The sequence below is a fragment of the Maniola jurtina genome, chromosome W (genome assembly GCF_905333055.1).
Source record: "Maniola jurtina chromosome W, ilManJurt1.1, whole genome shotgun sequence".
In the NCBI taxonomy this organism is placed as follows: domain Eukaryota; kingdom Metazoa; phylum Arthropoda; class Insecta; order Lepidoptera; family Nymphalidae; genus Maniola; species Maniola jurtina.
The window spans coordinates 1,194,269-1,219,478 of record NC_060057.1 but is presented as its reverse complement, the minus strand read 5'-3'; the positions used below and the strand labels follow the sequence as shown (position 1 = coordinate 1,219,478).

At 37.7% G+C, this 25,210-nt stretch overlaps 1 protein-coding gene across 1 annotated transcript; it reads left to right on the top strand.

The window, feature by feature from the left end:
• Positions 1–21,882: 21,882 nt before the first annotated feature.
• On the top strand, positions 21,883–23,964 carry LOC123879792. Its single transcript, XM_045927686.1, has one exon. The coding sequence runs from the start codon at positions 21,883–21,885 to the stop codon at positions 23,962–23,964; it is 2,082 nt and encodes a 693-aa protein (XP_045783642.1).
• Positions 23,965–25,210: the final 1,246 nt, after the last annotated feature.

Below are 25,210 nucleotides of genomic sequence, written 5' to 3'. Positions count from 1 at the left end.
TTTTTCTTTCTTTTTTCGTACGCCTTGCAAGATGGATGGCGTAATTAAAATTCGTAAAGGATAATGTGTTAGTTTAGGCTGGGATTTTTGAAAAATGGTATGTGTGAGTTTATTCGTGCGAGATCAATTCGTCCACTTTTCGATGGTGTTGTGAATTTATGATTCCTTGTTACAGTTTTAGGATAAAGTTCTACCACGCGGCGGGTGGGTGTCGGTCATCACGATTTGGTAAGTGAATCATTACTCTCAAAAATTAATTAGAAAGATGTAAGGCTCCCCTACCCGAAATAAGCGTGTCGCCAATTTGCAATTTCATTTTTCTTTTTAGGTGGCGACATGGGTGTGTCGTGTTGATGGGTTGTTGTGATTAAGAATTTTATGGAATTTAATTGAAATTTAAACAACTTGATAAGAAAATCATCATCATGGTCCCTTAACAACCTAATAATTTTAAAAACCATGATTGGGTTATAAAATAACGCTGAAATTTGAGAGTTAACACGCGTTTTGCTCGCTTCACGTTTGGATTGAGGAAGCGTGCACCGCCAGTAATCCATAGGAATCTCTTGCATCCTTTACCCTGCTCGTCCGTATGACACACGGCCACAGTCTGCATGAGCCGCGCGTCCGGAGCGAAGCTTGATTTTTCGGAACAGGTGTTTTCCTAAATCTTCAGGATATTAAGGTGGATTCTCTCCAACATATTAACTTTTTTTGTGAAGCTAATTCAACTACCTTTGTATTTTGGTTTACATTTATATTAATTGATGGTTTACCCTAGATTGAGACTTATCCGTTCATAAAATTGTAACTTAGCATTATGTCGAGTAACCTAAGATCATAATTAAGGTGCGTTGAATGCGGACAGCACCTTGAGATTGTATAATACCTCTTATGTCTCAGTAACTAGTCGAGTAAACTATAAATTGTAAAGCTCTAACAAACAAGAGAAGAATTAAATAACTATTCCTAAGGTACTCGAGGTTTCAATTCAATAATTAACTTTTTCCACATAAATCCCTGGCTGTACAGAGCTGATTCTGCTAACATGTCTAGGTCCAAGCAACGCACCTAGAGTTCCTGTAAGACCTAGGACCTGGATATGTTACAGTGGCGCTCCAACGGGTATTAACTATATTTTATTTTCCCCTGAGTGCTACAGTGGCACTCAACGGGTATAAATTATACTTTATTTTTCTCCGGAGTGTAATAGTGGCACTCAACAACTTAAAAATTTTCATATTTAAATTATACACTACATTTTTTCTCCCGAGTGCTACAGTGGCGCTTTTTGGGTTTTAAAACTTTTGTTTCACACAGGCTACAGTGGTCGTCCTGTAATTTAATTTAAATACTATTATTTGTTTATATTTGTTCAAAAATTAACTTAGTTTTTATGAAATCAGTTCAATACACCCAGGGTTGTCATATGACACATAGTAGTTTGAAAATATTGTAGGTAAACCATCAATTTAATTGAAATTTAAGGATAATAATGTAATTAATGCTTTCTTTTCAGTGTTACAAATATTTCTTATCAGTTTAAGTTACTAACTGTTTGTCTAATTGTTAACTTAATTGTTATATAATTAACTTAAGTTTTATATTGTAATTGTGTATACCATCAATTACTTAACATGGAAAAGTCCAGAGCTATACAATTTCACTCCCTTAGAAAGGATGAATTAGTCTATGAAGTGTCCATACGTGCGGATACTCCTGGAAATACTGTCGATGCCCTCAGAAGACAGATGCGCAAGCTTATTTTAGAATGTCCTTCTGAGGCCATAATAGAAACACCTTTTAAAGCGGATTCTGAATTTCAAATTATAGGTGAAAAATTAGATGAACTAGTAGCTTTGTTAGATAAATGGGATGTGTATAAAGAGAAGGTATCGCTAGCTAGAGCAGAAGCCCTAGCCTACCACCTTTACCATCGATTGAATAGGATTTCAACTGAGGAACCAGCGGTTTTAACAAAAAAGACAGAACTCAAAAGTAGGTTTGATTCATTACTTGAAAAAATTGAAACTCCAACCATTAACGTTTCAGAAACTCCTGCTTCAACTTCATCTTCTGCAGCAATAGTTCATGAATCTTCGCTCTTCGAGTGTTCCAGTGACAAGAATGTAGCCAAATGGAACGTTAAGTTCAACGGCACCACGGATCCTCGCTCATTCATTGAACGGATAGAAGAGTTACAGGGTTGCTACGGGGTTTCGGATGCCAAACTGTTCAGGTCTGCAGCACAGTTATTTAGTGATCAAGCTCTCATTTGGTTCCGAGGATTAAAACATCAGGTATGTACGTGGTCTGATCTTAAAAATCTAATATTGGAGGAATTTGATCCGGTCGATTATGACTATCGTCTACTGGGTGAAATTCGTGCCAGAACACAGGGGGTAGAAGAGCCTACTCATATTTATTTCTCTGTTATGGCTTGTCTGTTTGCTCGCTTAAGGACACAACTGTCAGAAGCAGCTAAACTAGAGATTTTATTACATAACATACGCCCAAATTTCTCTCAACAGTTAGCACTAGTTCAAATTGATTCAATTTCACAGTTAAAAGAGAGTTGCAAAAAGATAGAAGCTGCTAGCCAGCGTGCTACATTATTCTCAGAGCCTGGAAAACCAACAAATATTATAACTCCTGAGTTTTCTTATAAGCCCAAGAATAAAACAGTGGCTTTTGTGGATAGTAGGGGCAAAAAGCCTAGTATATCAGAACCAAAAATTCAACAAAATAAGGTTCATGATCAGCAACCTCCAAATAAACAATATTTATGTAGGGAAAATGGTAATAAGAACAATAACCATAAAAATCCAAATTCATCGAATAACTGTTGTCATTGTCCATCAAACAATGTTTCTAAACAGTTTGTTAAACGGAAGGTTCATTGCTTTACTTGTAAAACTCCAGGTTTTACAAAGTTGACTTGCCCAAATTGTAATAAAAATAAGAAAACTGATCCAAAAAACTAAATAACTCGAACTGTAACACTTTAAGTAAAAAAATGTCAAAATTCAAAAATTATGATTCGATTTTTACAGTTCGATTTTCCCCACAAAAAGATGATATTAGGCCATATTTGGAATGTAATATAGGAGATATAAAAGTTTATGGTTTGCTAGATTCTGGCGCATGTATATCTATTCTTGGCAACAACTCTCATACATATTTTATCAAATTGGGTTATAACTTTAACAATTTTATTGATAATTCTTGCACTGTTGCAAATGGAATCCAGTTAGAGTCATTAGGACATATGTATATACCTGTGACTTTCAATAGTAAAACTTGTGCTATTAAATTTTATGTTGTGCCTGCAGTAACTTCAGATTTAATACTAGGATGCGATTTCTGGAAGGCGTTTAATGTAGCCCCAGAAATATTTGAAAATATAGACTATATACGTTCACCTGAAAGCTTTTGCAACACAATAACGACGAAAAACGTACATTCCATTCAACCATTCAATAACTTGAACTTTGATCAAAAAGAAATAGCCAAAGCCATAATAGATAAATACAATGATATTTCATTTGACAAGAAGGGTCTAGGTAGGACATCGTTGATAGAGCATGTAATTGACACAGGCAATTCTGCGCCGGTTCGGGTGAAACAATATCCTATGTCCCCGGACAAAAAGTCAGCTTTACAAGCTGAATTAGACAGAATGCTTGCGCTAGATGTCGTCACTACCAGTGAAAGTCCATGGAATAATCCAGCTATTTTGGTCAAGAAAGCAAGTGGTGACTGGAGGTTTTGTCTAGATTGCAGGAAGCTAAATGCTATTACTAAGGGTGACTCTTATGCAATTCCTTACATCCCTCAGATCTTGGACAGTTTGAAAGAAGCAAAGTTCTTATCAACCATAGATTTGTCCTCTTCGTTTTGGCAGATCCCTCTGTCAAAAAGCTCTCAGGAAAAAACTAGCTTCACCGTCCCAGGTCGCGGGTTATTCAAGTTCAAGGTTATGCCTTTTGGTTTATGCAACGCCCCTGCTCGTCAACAACGACTTATGGACATGTTAATTAACCAAAACTTTTGCAGTGACATTGAAAATGGTTATGTATTTTGTTATATCGACGATATAGTTATTTGCTCGTCGGATTTTTCAACTCACTTGCTATTACTGAACCGAGTTTTGGACAAATTGAAATCGGCTAATTTAACAGTGTCTTTTGACAAATGTGAATTCTTCAGAGAGTCGATCAAATACTTAGGATATGTCGTTGACGAATACGGTTTACGGACAGACCCAGAGAAAATAGCAGCAATCTTAAACTTCCCTACTCCGACAAATGCTCGGGATGTAAAGGTATTTTTAGGTACTTGCTCTTGGTACAGGAGATTTATTCGTAACTTTTCAACTATTGCAGCTCCGCTGAACAAGCTTACCAGCAAAGGAAAAAACGCGCCGAAGTTCCAGTGGACCGACGCCGCAGAGGAAGCCTTCACGGTGCTGAAAAATGCGTTAGTCTCTGCTCCTGTCCTAGCCGTTCCAGACTTTGAAAAGCCTTTCATCGTGCATTGCGACGCATCGTCGTACGGTTTAGGAGGTATGCTGTCTCAGAATATCGATGGTCATGAACATCCGATTGCATACGTAAGTAGGTCCTTGAATAAAAGTGAAAGGAATTATAGCGCTACTGAGCGTGAGGCGTTAGCCGTAATATTCTCAGTAGAAAAATTTCAAGCATATCTAGGTTCTCGAACATTCAAAATCGTAACAGATCATTCATCACTGAAGTGGTTCTTGAATTTAGAAAACCCTTCAGGTAGGTTAGCTCGGTGGGGTTGTCGCCTGTCTCAGTTCAATTTTGAAATCGAACATCGAAAAGGCACCGATAATGTGGTCCCTGATGCCTTATCACGTCTTATGAAGGTAGAGGCCATCCATACGGCTCCATTCACGCCTACAATGAGTACGAGAGATGAATGGTACGATAGAATTTTAAATGGTTGTAGATCTCATCCGACAAACTTTCCAAATTTCATGATTAAAGATAATACTCTTTATCGATTTAGTAAAAGTAAATATAATCTCACTAGTGAATTTGATTGGAAAGAGGTAGTTCCTAAGGGAATGAGATCTAAAATCATTCGAGAAAATCATAGCGAGGCTACAGCAGGTCATTTAGGTATTTTCAAAACACATAGACGTTTATGTCTTAGGTATTTTTGGCCAGGAATGTATAAAGATGTGTTAGAATTTGTGAATGCATGTGATGTATGTAAAGCGTATAAACACTCTACACAGGCAACGCCCGGTTTAATGGGTAAACCGAAGGTTTGTTCGCGACCGTTTCAGGTAGTGTCAGTGGATTTGGTTGGTCCGTTGCCACGATCCCGATCCGGTTACACCTTCCTTTTAGTAATTACGTGTTGCTTTACGAAATATACACTTCTTTTTCCCTTACGTCGTGCAACTTCAGCCTTGGTGGCTAAACATTTCGAAAATGATGTAGTTTTGGTACATGGGACGCCAGAAACCATAATCCTTGACAATGGCAGCCAAATGACAGGTTCAGAATTCAAAAATGTCATTGCGCGCTACAATATACCAAAACTTCATTATACTCCGAAATATACCCCCCAAGTAAATTTGGTAGAACGTTATAATAAAACCATTATGACGGCTGTCGCGTCTTATGTGGAGGACAACCATCGTTCATGGGATCAAAACCTGAATAAGATTCAATTCGCTATAAATAGTGCAATAAACGAATCCACAGGGTTTTCACCATTTTTCTTGGTTCACGGTCGCGAACCTGTCATAAATGGAAACTTCTATCGGGATACAGATAAAGAATATAGAGTGGGTATGCCACGCGAGGAGTATGCAGGGGAATTTAAAAGTTTGGAAGAGATTTTTGATAAGGTACGTGAAAAATTACATCAAGCACATGCTAAAAATGCATCTCATTATAACCTTAGGCGAAGGAACGCCAAGTTCTCAGTTGGAGATCTTGTATGGAAGTCTACTTATACTCAGAGTGACGCTGAAAAATTCAAAATGTCAAAATTAGCTCCGAAGTATGAGAAATGTAGGGTTACAAGAGTTTTATCTCCACTGGTGTATGAATTAGAAAGACTAGATGGTACAAAAATAGGTTCCTGGCATATAAAGGATTTAAAGGTATAAATTGTAACTCAGGCATGTTCAATCCCAACCCGTGTGTGAACATTATAAGTGCTCACATACTAAAGTGTAAGGAAGTGGTAAACTTAATTTGGAATAAGTTACTACCAAGTATAAATGCGTGATGAATGAAGTAGTATAATGCAAGGAAAGAGTGAGAGTGATAAATAGAATGCGTGATGTATGTTATAGTATAATGCAAGAGTGATAGGGGTGAGATGGAGGCGGATTGATGAATCATGATTGATCTGAGACAGTCAACAAACCTTTCAACCATGGTGTATATTTTTCTTCTGAAATACGAATCATATACTCGAAGGTTAGTAATTTTCGTATTTTTCTTTTGCTGTGCATTTTGTTGCACAGAGATTATAGTATTCCTATGTCTTGTTAGCTCATATTGACGCTAGGACCTTGTTCCAGACATTTAGGAAATCAATTTCTTCTTTGCTGTGCTTTGCACAGAGACTATTTTTTCCCAGTGTTTTGTTTAGGTAGTATTGATGCTAAGAAGGTGTCCACACACTGAGGAAAATCGGTTCTTGTATATACCGAAAAAGTATCCGGAGACTCTGTCTCCTGTATCATAACAGTTATACTGTTTTAGTTTATTGTAAGATCAAGCTGCAAAGACCGTAGGCCTAGATGCATTGCTGTATTATTACGTACACCGTTTACAGTGAATGATGCCAAGGTCCAAGCAACTTCTGATCGTCCTATAAATAGCAGAATTTGTAGTTGTATAGTTAAATTCCATAGTTATAAAACTAGTATAGTAACATTAGCCTAAAACATTTCAAAACTCCCAGAAATAGAATAGATAAGGTAAATAGGAATAGTTATTATAGTCTTCTGTTTGTTTAGGTATCAGTGGTTATATATTTTGTTTTTTTGAATTTATTTGAATTTCAGTGCTTCATCGTGATCGCTGAGGGCAGCGAGCGGTTCCCCTTCGTTGAACCTTTTTTCCGGGGGAGGGGGTATTGTAACGTGTGGTATTTATTGTATATAAATATTAAAAGTAAACATATAACTTCAAATCACTGATCTCCTTACGACTAGCGACATCTGTGCGTAGCGGGTGGAACTAGTTCGGCATCTTGGTGTGATGCTTGTAACAGCCATCATAAAAGAATTTATTTATTATTACTAATTATTAATTTACGTTTGTGTAAATATTTGCCTTTTCTTTATAAAAGGATCTATAAAATACATTTGTAAAAGTTTCACATGAGTTAGGGAATTATTTTTAAAACTGACAGGTGGTCAGGAATCTGGGGCCAGAAAAAAAAAAAAAATAAAAAGAAAAAGAATTTGGTGTGACAGTTTTTCTTTCTTTTTTCGTACGCCTTGCAAGATGGATGGCGTAATTAAAATTCGTAAAGGATAATGTGTTAGTTTAGGCTGGGATTTTTGAAAAATGGTATGTGTGAGTTTATTCGTGCGAGATCAATTCGTCCACTTTTCGATGGTGTTGTGAATTTATGATTCCTTGTTACAGTTTTAGGATAAAGTTCTACCACGCGGCGGGTGGGTGTCGGTCATCACGATTTGGTAAGTGAATCATTACTCTCAAAAATTAATTAGAAAGATGTAAGGCTCCCCTACCCGAAATAAGCGTGTCGCCAATTTGCAATTTCATTTTTCTTTTTAGGTGGCGACATGGGTGTGTCGTGTTGATGGGTTGTTGTGATTAAGAATTTTATGGAATTTAATTGAAATTTAAACAACTTGATAAGAAAATCATCATCATGGTCCCTTAACAACCTAATAATTTTAAAAACCATGATTGGGTTATAAAATAACGCTGAAATTTGAGAGTTAACACGCGTTTTGCTCGCTTCACGTTTGGATTGAGGAAGCGTGCACCGCCAGTAATCCATAGGAATCTCTTGCATCCTTTACCCTGCTCGTCCGTATGACACACGGCCACAGTCTGCATGAGCCGCGCGTCCGGAGCGAAGCTTGATTTTTCGGAACAGGTGTTTTCCTAAATCTTCAGGATATTAAGGTGGATTCTCTCCAACATATTAACTTTTTTTGTGAAGCTAATTCAACTACCTTTGTATTTTGGTTTACATTTATATTAATTGATGGTTTACCCTAGATTGAGACTTATCCGTTCATAAAATTGTAACTTAGCATTATGTCGAGTAACCTAAGATCATAATTAAGGTGCGTTGAATGCGGACAGCACCTTGAGATTGTATAATACCTCTTATGTCTCAGTAACTAGTCGAGTAAACTATAAATTGTAAAGCTCTAACAAACAAGAGAAGAATTAAATAACTATTCCTAAGGTACTCGAGGTTTCAATTCAATAATTAACTTTTTCCACATAAATCCCTGGCTGTACAGAGCTGATTCTGCTAACATGTCTAGGTCCAAGCAACGCACCTAGAGTTCCTGTAAGACCTAGGACCTGGATATGTTACAGTGGCGCTCCAACGGGTATTAACTATATTTTATTTTCCCCTGAGTGCTACAGTGGCACTCAACGGGTATAAATTATACTTTATTTTTCTCCGGAGTGTAATAGTGGCACTCAACAACTTAAAAATTTTCATATTTAAATTATACACTACATTTTTTCTCCCGAGTGCTACAGTGGCGCTTTTTGGGTTTTAAAACTTTTGTTTCACACAGGCTACAGTGGTCGTCCTGTAATTTAATTTAAATACTATTATTTGTTTATATTTGTTCAAAAATTAACTTAGTTTTTATGAAATCAGTTCAATACACCCAGGGTTGTCATATGACACATAGTAGTTTGAAAATATTGTAGGTAAACCATCAATTTAATTGAAATTTAAGGATAATAATGTAATTAATGCTTTCTTTTCAGTGTTACAAATATTTCTTATCAGTTTAAGTTACTAACTGTTTGTCTAATTGTTAACTTAATTGTTATATAATTAACTTAAGTTTTATATTGTAATTGTGTATACCATCAATTACTTAACATGGAAAAGTCCAGAGCTATACAATTTCACTCCCTTAGAAAGGATGAATTAGTCTATGAAGTGTCCATACGTGCGGATACTCCTGGAAATACTGTCGATGCCCTCAGAAGACAGATGCGCAAGCTTATTTTAGAATGTCCTTCTGAGGCCATAATAGAAACACCTTTTAAAGCGGATTCTGAATTTCAAATTATAGGTGAAAAATTAGATGAACTAGTAGCTTTGTTAGATAAATGGGATGTGTATAAAGAGAAGGTATCGCTAGCTAGAGCAGAAGCCCTAGCCTACCACCTTTACCATCGATTGAATAGGATTTCAACTGAGGAACCAGCGGTTTTAACAAAAAAGACAGAACTCAAAAGTAGGTTTGATTCATTACTTGAAAAAATTGAAACTCCAACCATTAACGTTTCAGAAACTCCTGCTTCAACTTCATCTTCTGCAGCAATAGTTCATGAATCTTCGCTCTTCGAGTGTTCCAGTGACAAGAATGTAGCCAAATGGAACGTTAAGTTCAACGGCACCACGGATCCTCGCTCATTCATTGAACGGATAGAAGAGTTACAGGGTTGCTACGGGGTTTCGGATGCCAAACTGTTCAGGTCTGCAGCACAGTTATTTAGTGATCAAGCTCTCATTTGGTTCCGAGGATTAAAACATCAGGTATGTACGTGGTCTGATCTTAAAAATCTAATATTGGAGGAATTTGATCCGGTCGATTATGACTATCGTCTACTGGGTGAAATTCGTGCCAGAACACAGGGGGTAGAAGAGCCTACTCATATTTATTTCTCTGTTATGGCTTGTCTGTTTGCTCGCTTAAGGACACAACTGTCAGAAGCAGCTAAACTAGAGATTTTATTACATAACATACGCCCAAATTTCTCTCAACAGTTAGCACTAGTTCAAATTGATTCAATTTCACAGTTAAAAGAGAGTTGCAAAAAGATAGAAGCTGCTAGCCAGCGTGCTACATTATTCTCAGAGCCTGGAAAACCAACAAATATTATAACTCCTGAGTTTTCTTATAAGCCCAAGAATAAAACAGTGGCTTTTGTGGATAGTAGGGGCAAAAAGCCTAGTATATCAGAACCAAAAATTCAACAAAATAAGGTTCATGATCAGCAACCTCCAAATAAACAATATTTATGTAGGGAAAATGGTAATAAGAACAATAACCATAAAAATCCAAATTCATCGAATAACTGTTGTCATTGTCCATCAAACAATGTTTCTAAACAGTTTGTTAAACGGAAGGTTCATTGCTTTACTTGTAAAACTCCAGGTTTTACAAAGTTGACTTGCCCAAATTGTAATAAAAATAAGAAAACTGATCCAAAAAACTAAATAACTCGAACTGTAACACTTTAAGTAAAAAAATGTCAAAATTCAAAAATTATGATTCGATTTTTACAGTTCGATTTTCCCCACAAAAAGATGATATTAGGCCATATTTGGAATGTAATATAGGAGATATAAAAGTTTATGGTTTGCTAGATTCTGGCGCATGTATATCTATTCTTGGCAACAACTCTCATACATATTTTATCAAATTGGGTTATAACTTTAACAATTTTATTGATAATTCTTGCACTGTTGCAAATGGAATCCAGTTAGAGTCATTAGGACATATGTATATACCTGTGACTTTCAATAGTAAAACTTGTGCTATTAAATTTTATGTTGTGCCTGCAGTAACTTCAGATTTAATACTAGGATGCGATTTCTGGAAGGCGTTTAATGTAGCCCCAGAAATATTTGAAAATATAGACTATATACGTTCACCTGAAAGCTTTTGCAACACAATAACGACGAAAAACGTACATTCCATTCAACCATTCAATAACTTGAACTTTGATCAAAAAGAAATAGCCAAAGCCATAATAGATAAATACAATGATATTTCATTTGACAAGAAGGGTCTAGGTAGGACATCGTTGATAGAGCATGTAATTGACACAGGCAATTCTGCGCCGGTTCGGGTGAAACAATATCCTATGTCCCCGGACAAAAAGTCAGCTTTACAAGCTGAATTAGACAGAATGCTTGCGCTAGATGTCGTCACTACCAGTGAAAGTCCATGGAATAATCCAGCTATTTTGGTCAAGAAAGCAAGTGGTGACTGGAGGTTTTGTCTAGATTGCAGGAAGCTAAATGCTATTACTAAGGGTGACTCTTATGCAATTCCTTACATCCCTCAGATCTTGGACAGTTTGAAAGAAGCAAAGTTCTTATCAACCATAGATTTGTCCTCTTCGTTTTGGCAGATCCCTCTGTCAAAAAGCTCTCAGGAAAAAACTAGCTTCACCGTCCCAGGTCGCGGGTTATTCAAGTTCAAGGTTATGCCTTTTGGTTTATGCAACGCCCCTGCTCGTCAACAACGACTTATGGACATGTTAATTAACCAAAACTTTTGCAGTGACATTGAAAATGGTTATGTATTTTGTTATATCGACGATATAGTTATTTGCTCGTCGGATTTTTCAACTCACTTGCTATTACTGAACCGAGTTTTGGACAAATTGAAATCGGCTAATTTAACAGTGTCTTTTGACAAATGTGAATTCTTCAGAGAGTCGATCAAATACTTAGGATATGTCGTTGACGAATACGGTTTACGGACAGACCCAGAGAAAATAGCAGCAATCTTAAACTTCCCTACTCCGACAAATGCTCGGGATGTAAAGGTATTTTTAGGTACTTGCTCTTGGTACAGGAGATTTATTCGTAACTTTTCAACTATTGCAGCTCCGCTGAACAAGCTTACCAGCAAAGGAAAAAACGCGCCGAAGTTCCAGTGGACCGACGCCGCAGAGGAAGCCTTCACGGTGCTGAAAAATGCGTTAGTCTCTGCTCCTGTCCTAGCCGTTCCAGACTTTGAAAAGCCTTTCATCGTGCATTGCGACGCATCGTCGTACGGTTTAGGAGGTATGCTGTCTCAGAATATCGATGGTCATGAACATCCGATTGCATACGTAAGTAGGTCCTTGAATAAAAGTGAAAGGAATTATAGCGCTACTGAGCGTGAGGCGTTAGCCGTAATATTCTCAGTAGAAAAATTTCAAGCATATCTAGGTTCTCGAACATTCAAAATCGTAACAGATCATTCATCACTGAAGTGGTTCTTGAATTTAGAAAACCCTTCAGGTAGGTTAGCTCGGTGGGGTTGTCGCCTGTCTCAGTTCAATTTTGAAATCGAACATCGAAAAGGCACCGATAATGTGGTCCCTGATGCCTTATCACGTCTTATGAAGGTAGAGGCCATCCATACGGCTCCATTCACGCCTACAATGAGTACGAGAGATGAATGGTACGATAGAATTTTAAATGGTTGTAGATCTCATCCGACAAACTTTCCAAATTTCATGATTAAAGATAATACTCTTTATCGATTTAGTAAAAGTAAATATAATCTCACTAGTGAATTTGATTGGAAAGAGGTAGTTCCTAAGGGAATGAGATCTAAAATCATTCGAGAAAATCATAGCGAGGCTACAGCAGGTCATTTAGGTATTTTCAAAACACATAGACGTTTATGTCTTAGGTATTTTTGGCCAGGAATGTATAAAGATGTGTTAGAATTTGTGAATGCATGTGATGTATGTAAAGCGTATAAACACTCTACACAGGCAACGCCCGGTTTAATGGGTAAACCGAAGGTTTGTTCGCGACCGTTTCAGGTAGTGTCAGTGGATTTGGTTGGTCCGTTGCCACGATCCCGATCCGGTTACACCTTCCTTTTAGTAATTACGTGTTGCTTTTCGAAATATACACTTCTTTTTCCCTTACGTCGTGCAACTTCAGCCTTGGTGGCTAAACATTTCGAAAATGATGTAGTTTTGGTACATGGGACGCCAGAAACCATAATCCTTGACAATGGCAGCCAAATGACAGGTTCAGAATTCAAAAATGTCATTGCGCGCTACAATATACCAAAACTTCATTATACTCCGAAATATACCCCCCAAGTAAATTTGGTAGAACGTTATAATAAAACCATTATGACGGCTGTCGCGTCTTATGTGGAGGACAACCATCGTTCATGGGATCAAAACCTGAATAAGATTCAATTCGCTATAAATAGTGCAATAAACGAATCCACAGGGTTTTCACCATTTTTCTTGGTTCACGGTCGCGAACCTGTCATAAATGGAAACTTCTATCGGGATACAGATAAAGAATATAGAGTGGGTATGCCACGCGAGGAGTATGCAGGGGAATTTAAAAGTTTGGAAGAGATTTTTGATAAGGTACGTGAAAAATTACATCAAGCACATGCTAAAAATGCATCTCATTATAACCTTAGGCGAAGGAACGCCAAGTTCTCAGTTGGAGATCTTGTATGGAAGTCTACTTATACTCAGAGTGACGCTGAAAAATTCAAAATGTCAAAATTAGCTCCGAAGTATGAGAAATGTAGGGTTACAAGAGTTTTATCTCCACTGGTGTATGAATTAGAAAGACTAGATGGTACAAAAATAGGTTCCTGGCATATAAAGGATTTAAAGGTATAAATTGTAACTCAGGCATGTTCAATCCCAACCCGTGTGTGAACATTATAAGTGCTCACATACTAAAGTGTAAGGAAGTGGTAAACTTAATTTGGAATAAGTTACTACCAAGTATAAATGCGTGATGAATGAAGTAGTATAATGCAAGGAAAGAGTGAGAGTGATAAATAGAATGCGTGATGTATGTTATAGTATAATGCAAGAGTGATAGGGGTGAGATGGAGGCGGATTGATGAATCATGATTGATCTGAGACAGTCAACAAACCTTTCAACCATGGTGTATATTTTTCTTCTGAAATACGAATCATATACTCGAAGGTTAGTAATTTTCGTATTTTTCTTTTGCTGTGCATTTTGTTGCACAGAGATTATAGTATTCCTATGTCTTGTTAGCTCATATTGACGCTAGGACCTTGTTCCAGACATTTAGGAAATCAATTTCTTCTTTGCTGTGCTTTGCACAGAGACTATTTTTTCCCAGTGTTTTGTTTAGGTAGTATTGATGCTAAGAAGGTGTCCACACACTGAGGAAAATCGGTTCTTGTATATACCGAAAAAGTATCCGGAGACTCTGTCTCCTGTATCATAACAGTTATACTGTTTTAGTTTATTGTAAGATCAAGCTGCAAAGACCGTAGGCCTAGATGCATTGCTGTATTATTACGTACGCCGTTTACAGTGAATGATGCCAAGGTCCAAGCAACTTCTGATCGTCCTATAAATAGCAGAATTTGTAGTTGTATAGTTAAATTCCATAGTTATAAAACTAGTATAGTAACATTAGCCTAAAACATTTCAAAACTCCCAGAAATAGAATAGATAAGGTAAATAGGAATAGTTATTATAGTCTTCTGTTTGTTTAGGTATCAGTGGTTATATATTTTGTTTTTTTGAATTTATTTGAATTTCAGTGCTTCATCGTGATCGCTGAGGGCAGCGAGCGGTTCCCCTTCGTTGAACCTTTTTTCCGGGGGAGGGGGTATTGTAACGTGTGGTATTTATTGTATATAAATATTAAAAGTAAACATATAACTTCAAATCACTGATCTCCTTACGACTAGCGACATCTGTGCGTAGCGGGTGGAACTAGTTCGGCATCTTGGTGTGATGCTTGTAACAGCCATCATAAAAGAATTTATTTATTATTACTAATTATTAATTTACGTTTGTGTAAATATTTGCCTTTTCTTTATAAAAGGATCTATAAAATACATTTGTAAAAGTTTCACATGAGTTAGGGAATTATTTTTAAAACTGACAGGTGGTCAGGAATCTGGGGCCAGAAAAAAAAAAAAATAAAAAGAAAAAGAATTTGGTGTGACAGTTTTTCTTTCTTTTTTCGTACGCCTTGCAAGATGGATGGCGTAATTAAAATTCGTAAAGGATAATGTGTTAGTTTAGGCTGGGATTTTTGAAAAATGGTATGTGTGAGTTTATTCGTGCGAGATCAATTCGTCCACTTTTCGATGGTGTTGTGAATTTATGATTCCTTGTTACAGTTTTAGGATAAAGTTCTACCACGCGGCGGGTGGGTGTCGGTCATCACGATTTGGTAAGTGAATCATTACTCTCAAAAATTAATTAGAAAGATGTAAGGCTCCCCTACCCGAAATAAGCGTGTCGCCAATTTGCAATTTCATTTTTCTTTTTAGGTGGCGACATGGGTGTGTCGTGTTGATGGGTTGTTGTGATTAAGAATTTTATGGAATTTAATTGAAATTTAAACAACTTGATAAGAAAATCATCATCATGGTCCCTTAACAACCTAATAATTTTAAAAACCATGATTGGGTTATAAAATAACGCTGAAATTTGAGAGTTAACACGCGTTTTGCTCGCTTCACGTTTGGATTGAGGAAGCGTGCACCGCCAGTAATCCATAGGAATCTCTTGCATCCTTTACCCTGCTCGTCCGTATGACACACGGCCACAGTCTGCATGAGCCGCGCGTCCGGAGCGAAGCTTGATTTTTCGGAACAGGTGTTTTCCTAAATCTTCAGGATATTAAGGTGGATTCTCTCCAACATATTAACTTTTTTTGTGAAGCTAATTCAACTACCTTTGTATTTTGGTTTACATTTATATTAATTGATGGTTTACCCTAGATTGTGACTTATCCGTTCATAAAATTGTAACTTAGCATTATGTCGAGTAACCTAAGATCATAATTAAGGTGCGTTGAATGCGGACAGCACCTTGAGATTGTATAATACCTCTCATGTCTCAGTAACTAGTCGAGTAAACTATAAATTGTAAAGCTCTAACAAACAAGAGAAGAATTAAATAACTATTCCTAAGGTACTCGAGGTTTCAATTCAATAATTAACTTTTTCCACATAAATCCCTGGCTGTACAGAGCTGATTCTGCTAACATGTCTAGGTCCAAGCAACGCACCTAGAGTTCCTGTAAGACCTAGGACCTGGATATGTTACAGTGGCGCTCCAACGGGTATTAACTATATTTTATTTTCCCCTGAGTGCTACAGTGGCACTCAACGGGTATAAATTATACTTTATTTTTCTCCGGAGTGTAATAGTGGCACTCAACAACTTAAAAATTTTCATATTTAAATTATACACTACATTTTTTCTCCCGAGTGCTACAGTGGCGCTTTTTGGGTTTTAAAACTTTTGTTTCACACAGGCTACAGTGGTCGTCCTGTAATTTAATTTAAATACTATTATTTGTTTATATTTGTTCAAAAATTAACTTAGTTTTTATGAAATCAGTTCAATACACCCAGGGTTGTCATATGACACATAGTAGTTTGAAAATATTGTAGGTAAACCATCAATTTAATTGAAATTTAAGGATAATAATGTAATTAATGCTTTCTTTTCAGTGTTACAAATATTTCTTATCAGTTTAAGTTACTAACTGTTTGTCTAATTGTTAACTTAATTGTTATATAATTAACTTAAGTTTTATATTGTAATTGTGTATACCATCAATTACTTAACATGGAAAAGTCCAGAGCTATACAATTTCACTCCCTTAGAAAGGATGAATTAGTCTATGAAGTGTCCATACGTGCGGATACTCCTGGAAATACTGTCGATGCCCTCAGAAGACAGATGCGCAAGCTTATTTTAGAATGTCCTTCTGAGGCCATAATAGAAACACCTTTTAAAGCGGATTCTGAATTTCAAATTATAGGTGAAAAATTAGATGAACTAGTAGTGTCGCGAAGTTACCCATTCGCGAAGTAATCAGAATAAAGGTAAGTATTATGGCAACATTCGTCTATCGCAGAGTAGTTAATTTTGTCTATGGTATACCGGAAGGATACAGTTGTAAAATTACATTTCAACTTCATTTAGTTACTCAAAATGGCGGCGAAAGGGTGAACTCGCGAGGCGCCGAGCACGTGGATTAAAGCTGTTCCAACGATCGTGCAGATAGTGAAGTCAAAGCTAAGTACCTAGGCTATTTCATATTTAGACCATTTTCTATGTGTTAGATATTCCCGGTTAACTTGTAGATATAAAAGTCCCACGTGTAATGGTTGCGCACCCATTGTTAGTTTGTTAGTGGATATATGTGTGCACCTCTCATCACAAGCCATTGGGACCGATTATACAGCATACGCTAAGAGAAGAGTGGTACCGGCCTCCTTGAATATACAGCGTACGCTATGAGGGGGACGGTACAGACATCCTGGAGTATACAGCATACGCTATGAGACGGATGGTACCGACATCATTGAATATACAGCATACGCTATGAGACGGATGGTACCGACATCATTGAATATACAGCATACGCTATGAGACGGATGGTACCGACATCATTGAATATACAGCATACGCTATGAGACGGATGGTACCGACATCATTGAATATACAGCATACGCTATGAGACGGATGGTACCGACATCATTGAATATACAGCATACGCTATGAGACGGATGGTACCGACATCATTGAATATACAGCATACGCTATGAGACGGATGGTACCGACATCATTGAATATACAGCATACGCTATGAGACGGATGGTACCGACATCATTGAATATACAGCATACGCTATGAGACGGATGGTACCGACATCATTGAATATACAGCATACGCTATGAGACGGATGGTACCGACATCATTGAATATACAGCATACGCTATGAGACGGATGGTACCGACATCATTGAGTATACAGCATACGCTATGAGACGGATGGTACCGACATCATTGAATATACAGCATACGCTATGAGACGGATGGTACCGACATCCTTGAATATACAGCATACGCTATGAGAAGGACGGTACAAGCAAGGTAGACAGAGAGGGCGTTAGACTCGCTCAGTAGCGCGAGGTCAGCCGGGCATTCTGTCACCAGCTATGGTTCCGAGGAACCATAGCCAGCCGAAGTAACCTTTAAATCAGTGAATAGAATATATATTGGAGGGTCCCAATCGCTGGGTGGGAGAGAGATGCACACATTCCTAACCTATAGATACCAAGATAGAGAATTGCCCCATGGTCTAGGTCTTAGAGATTTCACCTACGGTGAAATCATAGTTTGTGTAACCCTACAGGTCACTGAGAGACGAGCTGGAACAGTCTGAACGATGCAAGGAATAGAAAGGACGTACGGGGGTCGACAGTGAACGACCGACCTACAAGGAAACAGATAAAGGTGAGCGTGACTCCTATAATATGTACGAATTCGGTAACCCCTCTCACTGCTGACGAATAGTATGGTTCATATTAAGAGAAATAAAAGGCGAAGCAGATGAAGTGGAAGTTAGGGGGGTTCCCGACATGGTGGAGAAATGCTGGGATCTGGCTGAGAAACCAGAGTTTTCAGTGTATGGAGTCACACTCAGCCTAAGCGATAGTAAAGTAGTTAATAGTATATCAAGTCCTTTCTACTCTTTCATTTAGTAAGTGAAATGAAAATTTAAGTGTGCAGTAATTTCGCTGTTGAGCGATGATTATGATTGTTTATTATAAGTACAATTCGGTATAAATATTATATTGGTGTTAAAATGTAAGAACTTGACCTTCCAACTAATAGGTGGCAGTATAGGTCATTCTGAGCGCCAACGAAAGTCGTGTGGGAGCAGAGCCAACTTAAAATTCAAAAAGGAGAAAGAAATTAGTCCAGGTAAGTTGGCAACATTGGTTTCAGAGACGCGACGGGCACGCTGTTAGTTGAAAGTTTGAATTTCCCGCTTTAATTTGTTGTAGATAGACCATAGAACAAGCAAACAGGTGATACCAACATGACACAACACAGCACATAGTGACATAACAAATTATACAAAATGGCGTAAAAGAGAAGTGTCTTAGGGTCTTACCTCCGGTATACCTACTTCTTGAACAATAAAAATTTAAAGTACAATTTATGTGAAACGAATTATTGAATATATATATATATCAGATTTATTCAATTAATGGATGGAAATAATAATTTTCAACAAAGTAAGTGCGTATTTACTAGATAAGTAACGGGGAAAGATGAGTAAAGTGTTAATGGCGTCTAGCTATGTATGTATAAGAAGTGTTTGAGAATAGATCGAAGTTTATCTAAATTACTTGATATTATAAAGTACATAATTACTTTTCAGTTGGAAATCGAATTACCCAAAGTGATTAATTGCAAAAGAAGTTCAATCATTATCATTTAACTTTGATGACAGTAAGCAAGTGAATATTCATTATGGATGAACTATTATTAACAAGACTGAAACTTCTCGCCACTCAAATAGAAACTCTCTCGAATCAAGCTCTTAGTCTCGGCTCTCTGCACAATGACTTAATCTACAATGCAGAAGTAATCAAGACTAAATTGCAAAACCTCTCGACGAGATTAAACGATGATTTACATAATTACTTCAGAATGAATAAAACGGAGATTTCAGCGACAAATGGGGAAACTCGAAGTTTTCGTAAGAGACGGTTTTCACAACGGGAAGAACGTAAAGAACAGAGAGAAGATACAACATCAAAAGGAAGTAATACGACAGAGGGTGAAGTTGTCTCGAAGAGGATGAAAGTACCATGCGTGTTTTGCAAAGGCGATCACTACAACGACCTTTGTGATAAATATAAAACAGCCAAGGAACGAAAGTCACGGTTAAGAGACAGATGTTACGGTTGTCTCTTGAGAAATCATCGGATTGCGCAGTGCTATAACAATAAAAATTCTTGCTATTATTGTAAAAAACGTGGTCTACATCACAGAGCATTGTGTCCTCAGAAATTTCCATCTAAAATAGAAACCACCACTCTAACAGAGGTGACAGAAGATGACATACGGTTCTTCAAACAGCAGTAGTGATGGCACGAGGAGATAGGAACAAGGCTAAACAGACACGATGTCGTATACTATTCGATTCAGGCTCTCAGAGATCTTACATTACCCAAAACATTGCGAAAAAATTAAATTTATCAATAGAGAAGGATGAAAATTTGTCTGTCTATACTTTTGGTTCAAGAAGTCCTCGAGAATTTAATAGTCCAGTAGTTCAACTAGAGTTAGAGACTAAATCTAAAAAAGGAAAAATCATTTATGCAAACATTGTGCCTATGATTTCTCAAAGCGTACCCTATGCTGAAGAACTTAACAATTGGAGACACAAGGTAGAACTTGCAGATGACGGATCGTTAACAGATCAAGTTGATATTCTTATTGGAAATGATTATTATTATTCGTTTCTTCATCCAGAGAAAATACGAATAAGTGAAGACTTATACCTAGTAGATTCTGAGTTCGGATGGATACTATCAGGTCAGGGTCCACGTAGAGATATGGAAGAACAACACATGTCAGTTATCACATATTTTCAAACAGAGATAGATTTTAAATTTAACAAACCTGACATGCCTTTAGATCAAGGAAGTATAGCATTCTTGTGGGAACTAGAGTCAATTGGCATAACCGATTCACCTAAAATTACACGAGAGGAAGAGGCTATTCATAAATTCAACGAGACTACTAAATTAATTAACAATAGATATCATGTCAGTTGGCCGTGGAACGAATACCCACCGTCACTAACACCTAACTATGGATTAGCATATGGTCGTTTAGTAAATTTAGTCAAGCGGTTAGATAAGGAAACCCTAAAGTCCTATAATGATGCTATACAGGAACAAATATCGAAAGGAATAGTCGAAGAAGTATTAGACAAGACCCGTGTAGAACATCCAGTACACTATCTACCACATCATTGCGTTGCTCAGAAGAATAAACCTATTAGGATTGTCTATGATGCCTCATCGAAGATTAAAAGCAATAAAAGTTTGAACGAATGTCTGTATTGCGGTCCATTGATGTTAGAAGATTTAACATGTATACTTATTAGATTTCGAAGTCATAACATTGCTTTATCAGCAGATGTCGAGAAGGCTTTCCTTCAAATAGGATTACATGAAAAGGATCGCGACGTAACGAGATTTATTTGGTTGAAAGATGTCGAAAAACCACCACATGTAGATAACATTATCTGTCTAAGGTTTTGTAGAGTTCCTTTCGGAATTATATCTAGTCCGTTCTTATTAAATGCAACAATTAAACATCATCTTTCTAAAGGAAATGAACAGCTACAACTAATTGCTAAAGATATTTATGTTGATAATTTAGTAACTGGGGTTCAAACACTTGACGAGGCTATCCAAATATATCAAGACACAAAGGATACGTTTGGACAAATTTCAATGAACCTTAGAGAATGGAGTTCAAATTCGAAACAATTTATGAATAGAATACCCGATGGTGTTGAAGAAAAGGTTGTAAAAATTTTAGGCCTAGATTGGAATTTAAAACATGATACGTTACATGTAAGGTTCACGTTAACCACCGAAGCATATTCTAAACGGGAAGTATTGAAGGTAATCGCTTCGATATACGATCCTTGTGGATTCGGAGTACCACATGTTTTATCAGCTAAGCTATTTCTACAAGAACTTTGGAAGACTAAAGTTAAATGGGATACGAAGTTTTCAAAAGAAATGCAAGATAAATGGTCAGAAATCCGAAAAGAATTAGAGACTATTAGAGGAATATCGATACCTAGATGCTATATAAAAATGTAAAAAGCGAAGAATATCATTTGCATTGTTTCACAGACGCTTCACTCAAAGCGTATGCTGCAGTAGTATACATAACACATGGTGCTAAGACAAGTTTTGTCATAGGAAAAACACGATTAGTCCCTATAAAGGATCAACAACATTTAAAAATTCCTCGGCTAGAATTGCTAGGAGCTTTAATTGGTTGCAGACTAATTAAGATGGTTTTAAAAGCATTTAACATGAAATTAGGATATCAAACATTATGGACTGATAGTCAAATTGTCATAGAATGGTGCCAATCGGATAAATTGCTTCCACCATTCGTATCTAGACGAGTTGAGGAAATAAGGAGTAATAAAGAGCTCATGATTAAGTATGTTCCTTCAGAGTTGAATCCGGCAGATATTGCAACCAGACCGATGAGTTCCAACGAAGACAAGGAAAGATGGCTTACAGGTCCACAGTTTTTATCAGAATCCGACAAACAGAAAACGCCTGTGAAATACATGTCACAGTCATTTTTTCTTTCGACGCGGGAGGGTCTGCCGAATACCTCTAAAGAAAAGGATAGTAATCTAGAGCTACAAAACAACTTCTCGGGAGAAAGTATTAGAGCCAAAGAAGATAGCAGAACTAGTTACAAAGAATCGCTTTGTATTACGGAAACAATAAAGAAGCTACAAGCAGAATACTTCACTCAGGAAGTTGCGGGGAAAGAAACTGATTTAAGTCGTAATCTCAAGTTATTTAAGGATGTTGATGGATTACTACGGTGTAAAGGACGTCTTCAGAATGCAGAACTATCGTTTGACAAACGGTACCCTATATTGATACCTAAGGAATGTGACTTTAAGAATAACCTTATAAAGAAAGTTCACAATGATAATTATCATGTAGGAGCGAATCATACACTTAGTCTCATCAGACAGTCATATTGGATACCAAAGGGTAAATCTCAGATTCAGAGGATGTTGAGGAAATGTCCAAGGTGTATTAAACATGGAGCGAGTCCATTTAAGTTACCACCTACTCCAGCGCTTCCTGTAGAAAGAGTAGGTTACAGCGAACCATTTACCTTTGTAGGGGTAGACTATATGGGTCCTGTTCTTGTCAAGAGTGGACAAAAGAGATGGATCTGTTTATTCACCTGTTTAGCGGTGAGAGCTATTCATTTAGAATTAGTGCAAGATCTTACAGCGGAGGAAGGTTTATTGGCGTTGAGAAGGACAATAGCAACCAGAAAGGTCCCTCAACTCATTACATCAGACAACGCGACACATTTCAAACTTATAGCAGAGATTCTCTCGAAACAATATTGTATTGACAACAAAATTCAATGGAAGTTCATACCTCAGTTGACGCCTTGGTTTGGTGGATTTTACGAAAGATTGATAGGGATAGTTAAGAATTGTATGAAGCGTACACTAGCAAAGCACATGCTTTCAGATAGTCAACTAACTACCGTAGTCAAGGAAATTGAAGCTGTAATAAATTCAAGACCGCTTACATGTGTAGATTCAGAGTTGGATATAATTCTAAAACCAGCTGATTTTCTTACACTAGGAAGTTGTATCACTATAGAAGGAACTGTCGAAGAATGTCTAGAGAAAGGTACTACGATTAAAGTCGATCTTATAAAAAGTTGGAAGAGGGGTCTCATCATCGTAAGAGAATTCAAAGATATGTTTGTTAACAGATATTTACTAAGTCTCCGAGAAAGGTATCAGCACTCACATAAAGAGCCACGTGTCACATCGAAACAGTCTCCGGCGATAGGACAGATAGTGCAAATAAAAGGAGAAAATAAAAATAGAAAAACCTGGAGAGTAGGAAGAATTGTTTCACTGAAAGAAGGAAGTGATGGTTTATGTAGAGTAGCCATAGTAAAGGTTGGAGATAAGAATTTCACACGGTCAATAGCGCATCTGTACCCTCTAGAGGTTCAAGAGTCGGAGGAAGACATGGAAGAAAGATTTATAAGAGATGATACTTCGAGTGAGCTTGCTTCTGCCACTTTAGCCGAGCCTTTGGAAGAGAGTACCGACAGACAGATAACTATCTCAGAGGGGATAGCTCAAGAAGAGAACTCACCTATGATGCAAATAGACGAACCCATTCAGGAGACAATGGAGTGTGAAACCTTAGAGAGTGAAAGTAGAGAATCTATTGGGGATGTTATTGATTCAGAGGAAGTCGGGACACTAGCGAGAGACGAGGAGAAGGAAGAAGATGGTAGAGTGGGTAGAGTGAGGAGAGTTGCGGCCACTAAAGCCCTACAGAGGATTAAAGAGTGGACGAACAACTTATTATGCCTATTTTGATCTATTTTCCGGCCGGGAGTGTCGCGAAGTTACCCATTCGCGAAGTAATCAGAATAAAGGTAAGTATTATGGCAACATTCGTCTATCGCAGAGTAGTTAATTTTGTCTATGGTATACCGGAAGGATACAGTTGTAAAATTACATTTCAACTTCATTTAGTTACTCAAAATGGCGGCGAAAGGGTGAACTCGCGAGGCGCCGAGCACGTGGATTAAAGCTGTTCCAACGATCGTGCAGATAGTGAAGTCAAAGCTAAGTACCTAGGCTATTTCATATTTAGACCATTTTCTATGTGTTAGATATTCCCGGTTAACTTGTAGATATAAAAGTCCCACGTGTAATGGTTGCGCACCCATTGTTAGTTTGTTAGTGGATATATGTGTGCACCTCTCATCACAAGCCATTGGGACCGATTATACAGCATACGCTAAGAGAAGAGTGGTACCGGCCTCCTTGAATATACAGCGTACGCTATGAGGGGGACGGTACAGACATCCTGGAGTATACAGCATACGCTATGAGACGGATGGTACCGACATCATTGAATATACAGCATACGCTATGAGACGGATGGTACCGACATCATTGAATATACAGCATACGCTATGAGACGGATGGTACCGACATCATTGAATATACAGCATACGCTATGAGACGGATGGTACCGACATCATTGAGTATACAGCATACGCTATGAGACGGATGGTACCGACATCCTTGAATATACAGCATACGCTATGAGAAGGACGGTACAAGCAAGGTAGGCAGAGAGGGCGTTAGACTCGCTCAGTAGCGCGAGGTCAGCCGGGCATTCTGTCACCAGCTATGGTTCCGAGGAACCATAGCCAGCCGAAGTAACCTTTAAATCAGTGAATAGAATATATATTGGAGGGTCCCAATCGCTGGGTGGGAGAGAGATGCACACATTCCTAACCTATAGATACCAAGATAGAGAATTGCCCCATGGTCTAGGTCTTAGAGATTTCACCTACGGTGAAATCATAGTTTGTGTAACCCTACAGGTCACTGAGAGACGAGCTGGAACAGTCTGAACGATGCAAGGAATAGAAAGGACGTACGGGGGTCGACAGTGAACGACCGACCTACAAGGAAACAGATAAAGGTGAGCGTGACTCCTATAATATGTACGAATTCGGTAACCCCTCTCACTGCTGACGAATAGTATGGTTCATATTAAGAGAAATAAAAGGCGAAGCAGATGAAGTGGAAGTTAGGGGGGTTCCCG

Coding starts and splice junctions, on each gene's coding strand:
- LOC123879792 (XM_045927686.1), top strand. CDS start 21,883: ATGAAATTAGGATATCAAACATTATGGACTGATAGTCAAATTGTCATA.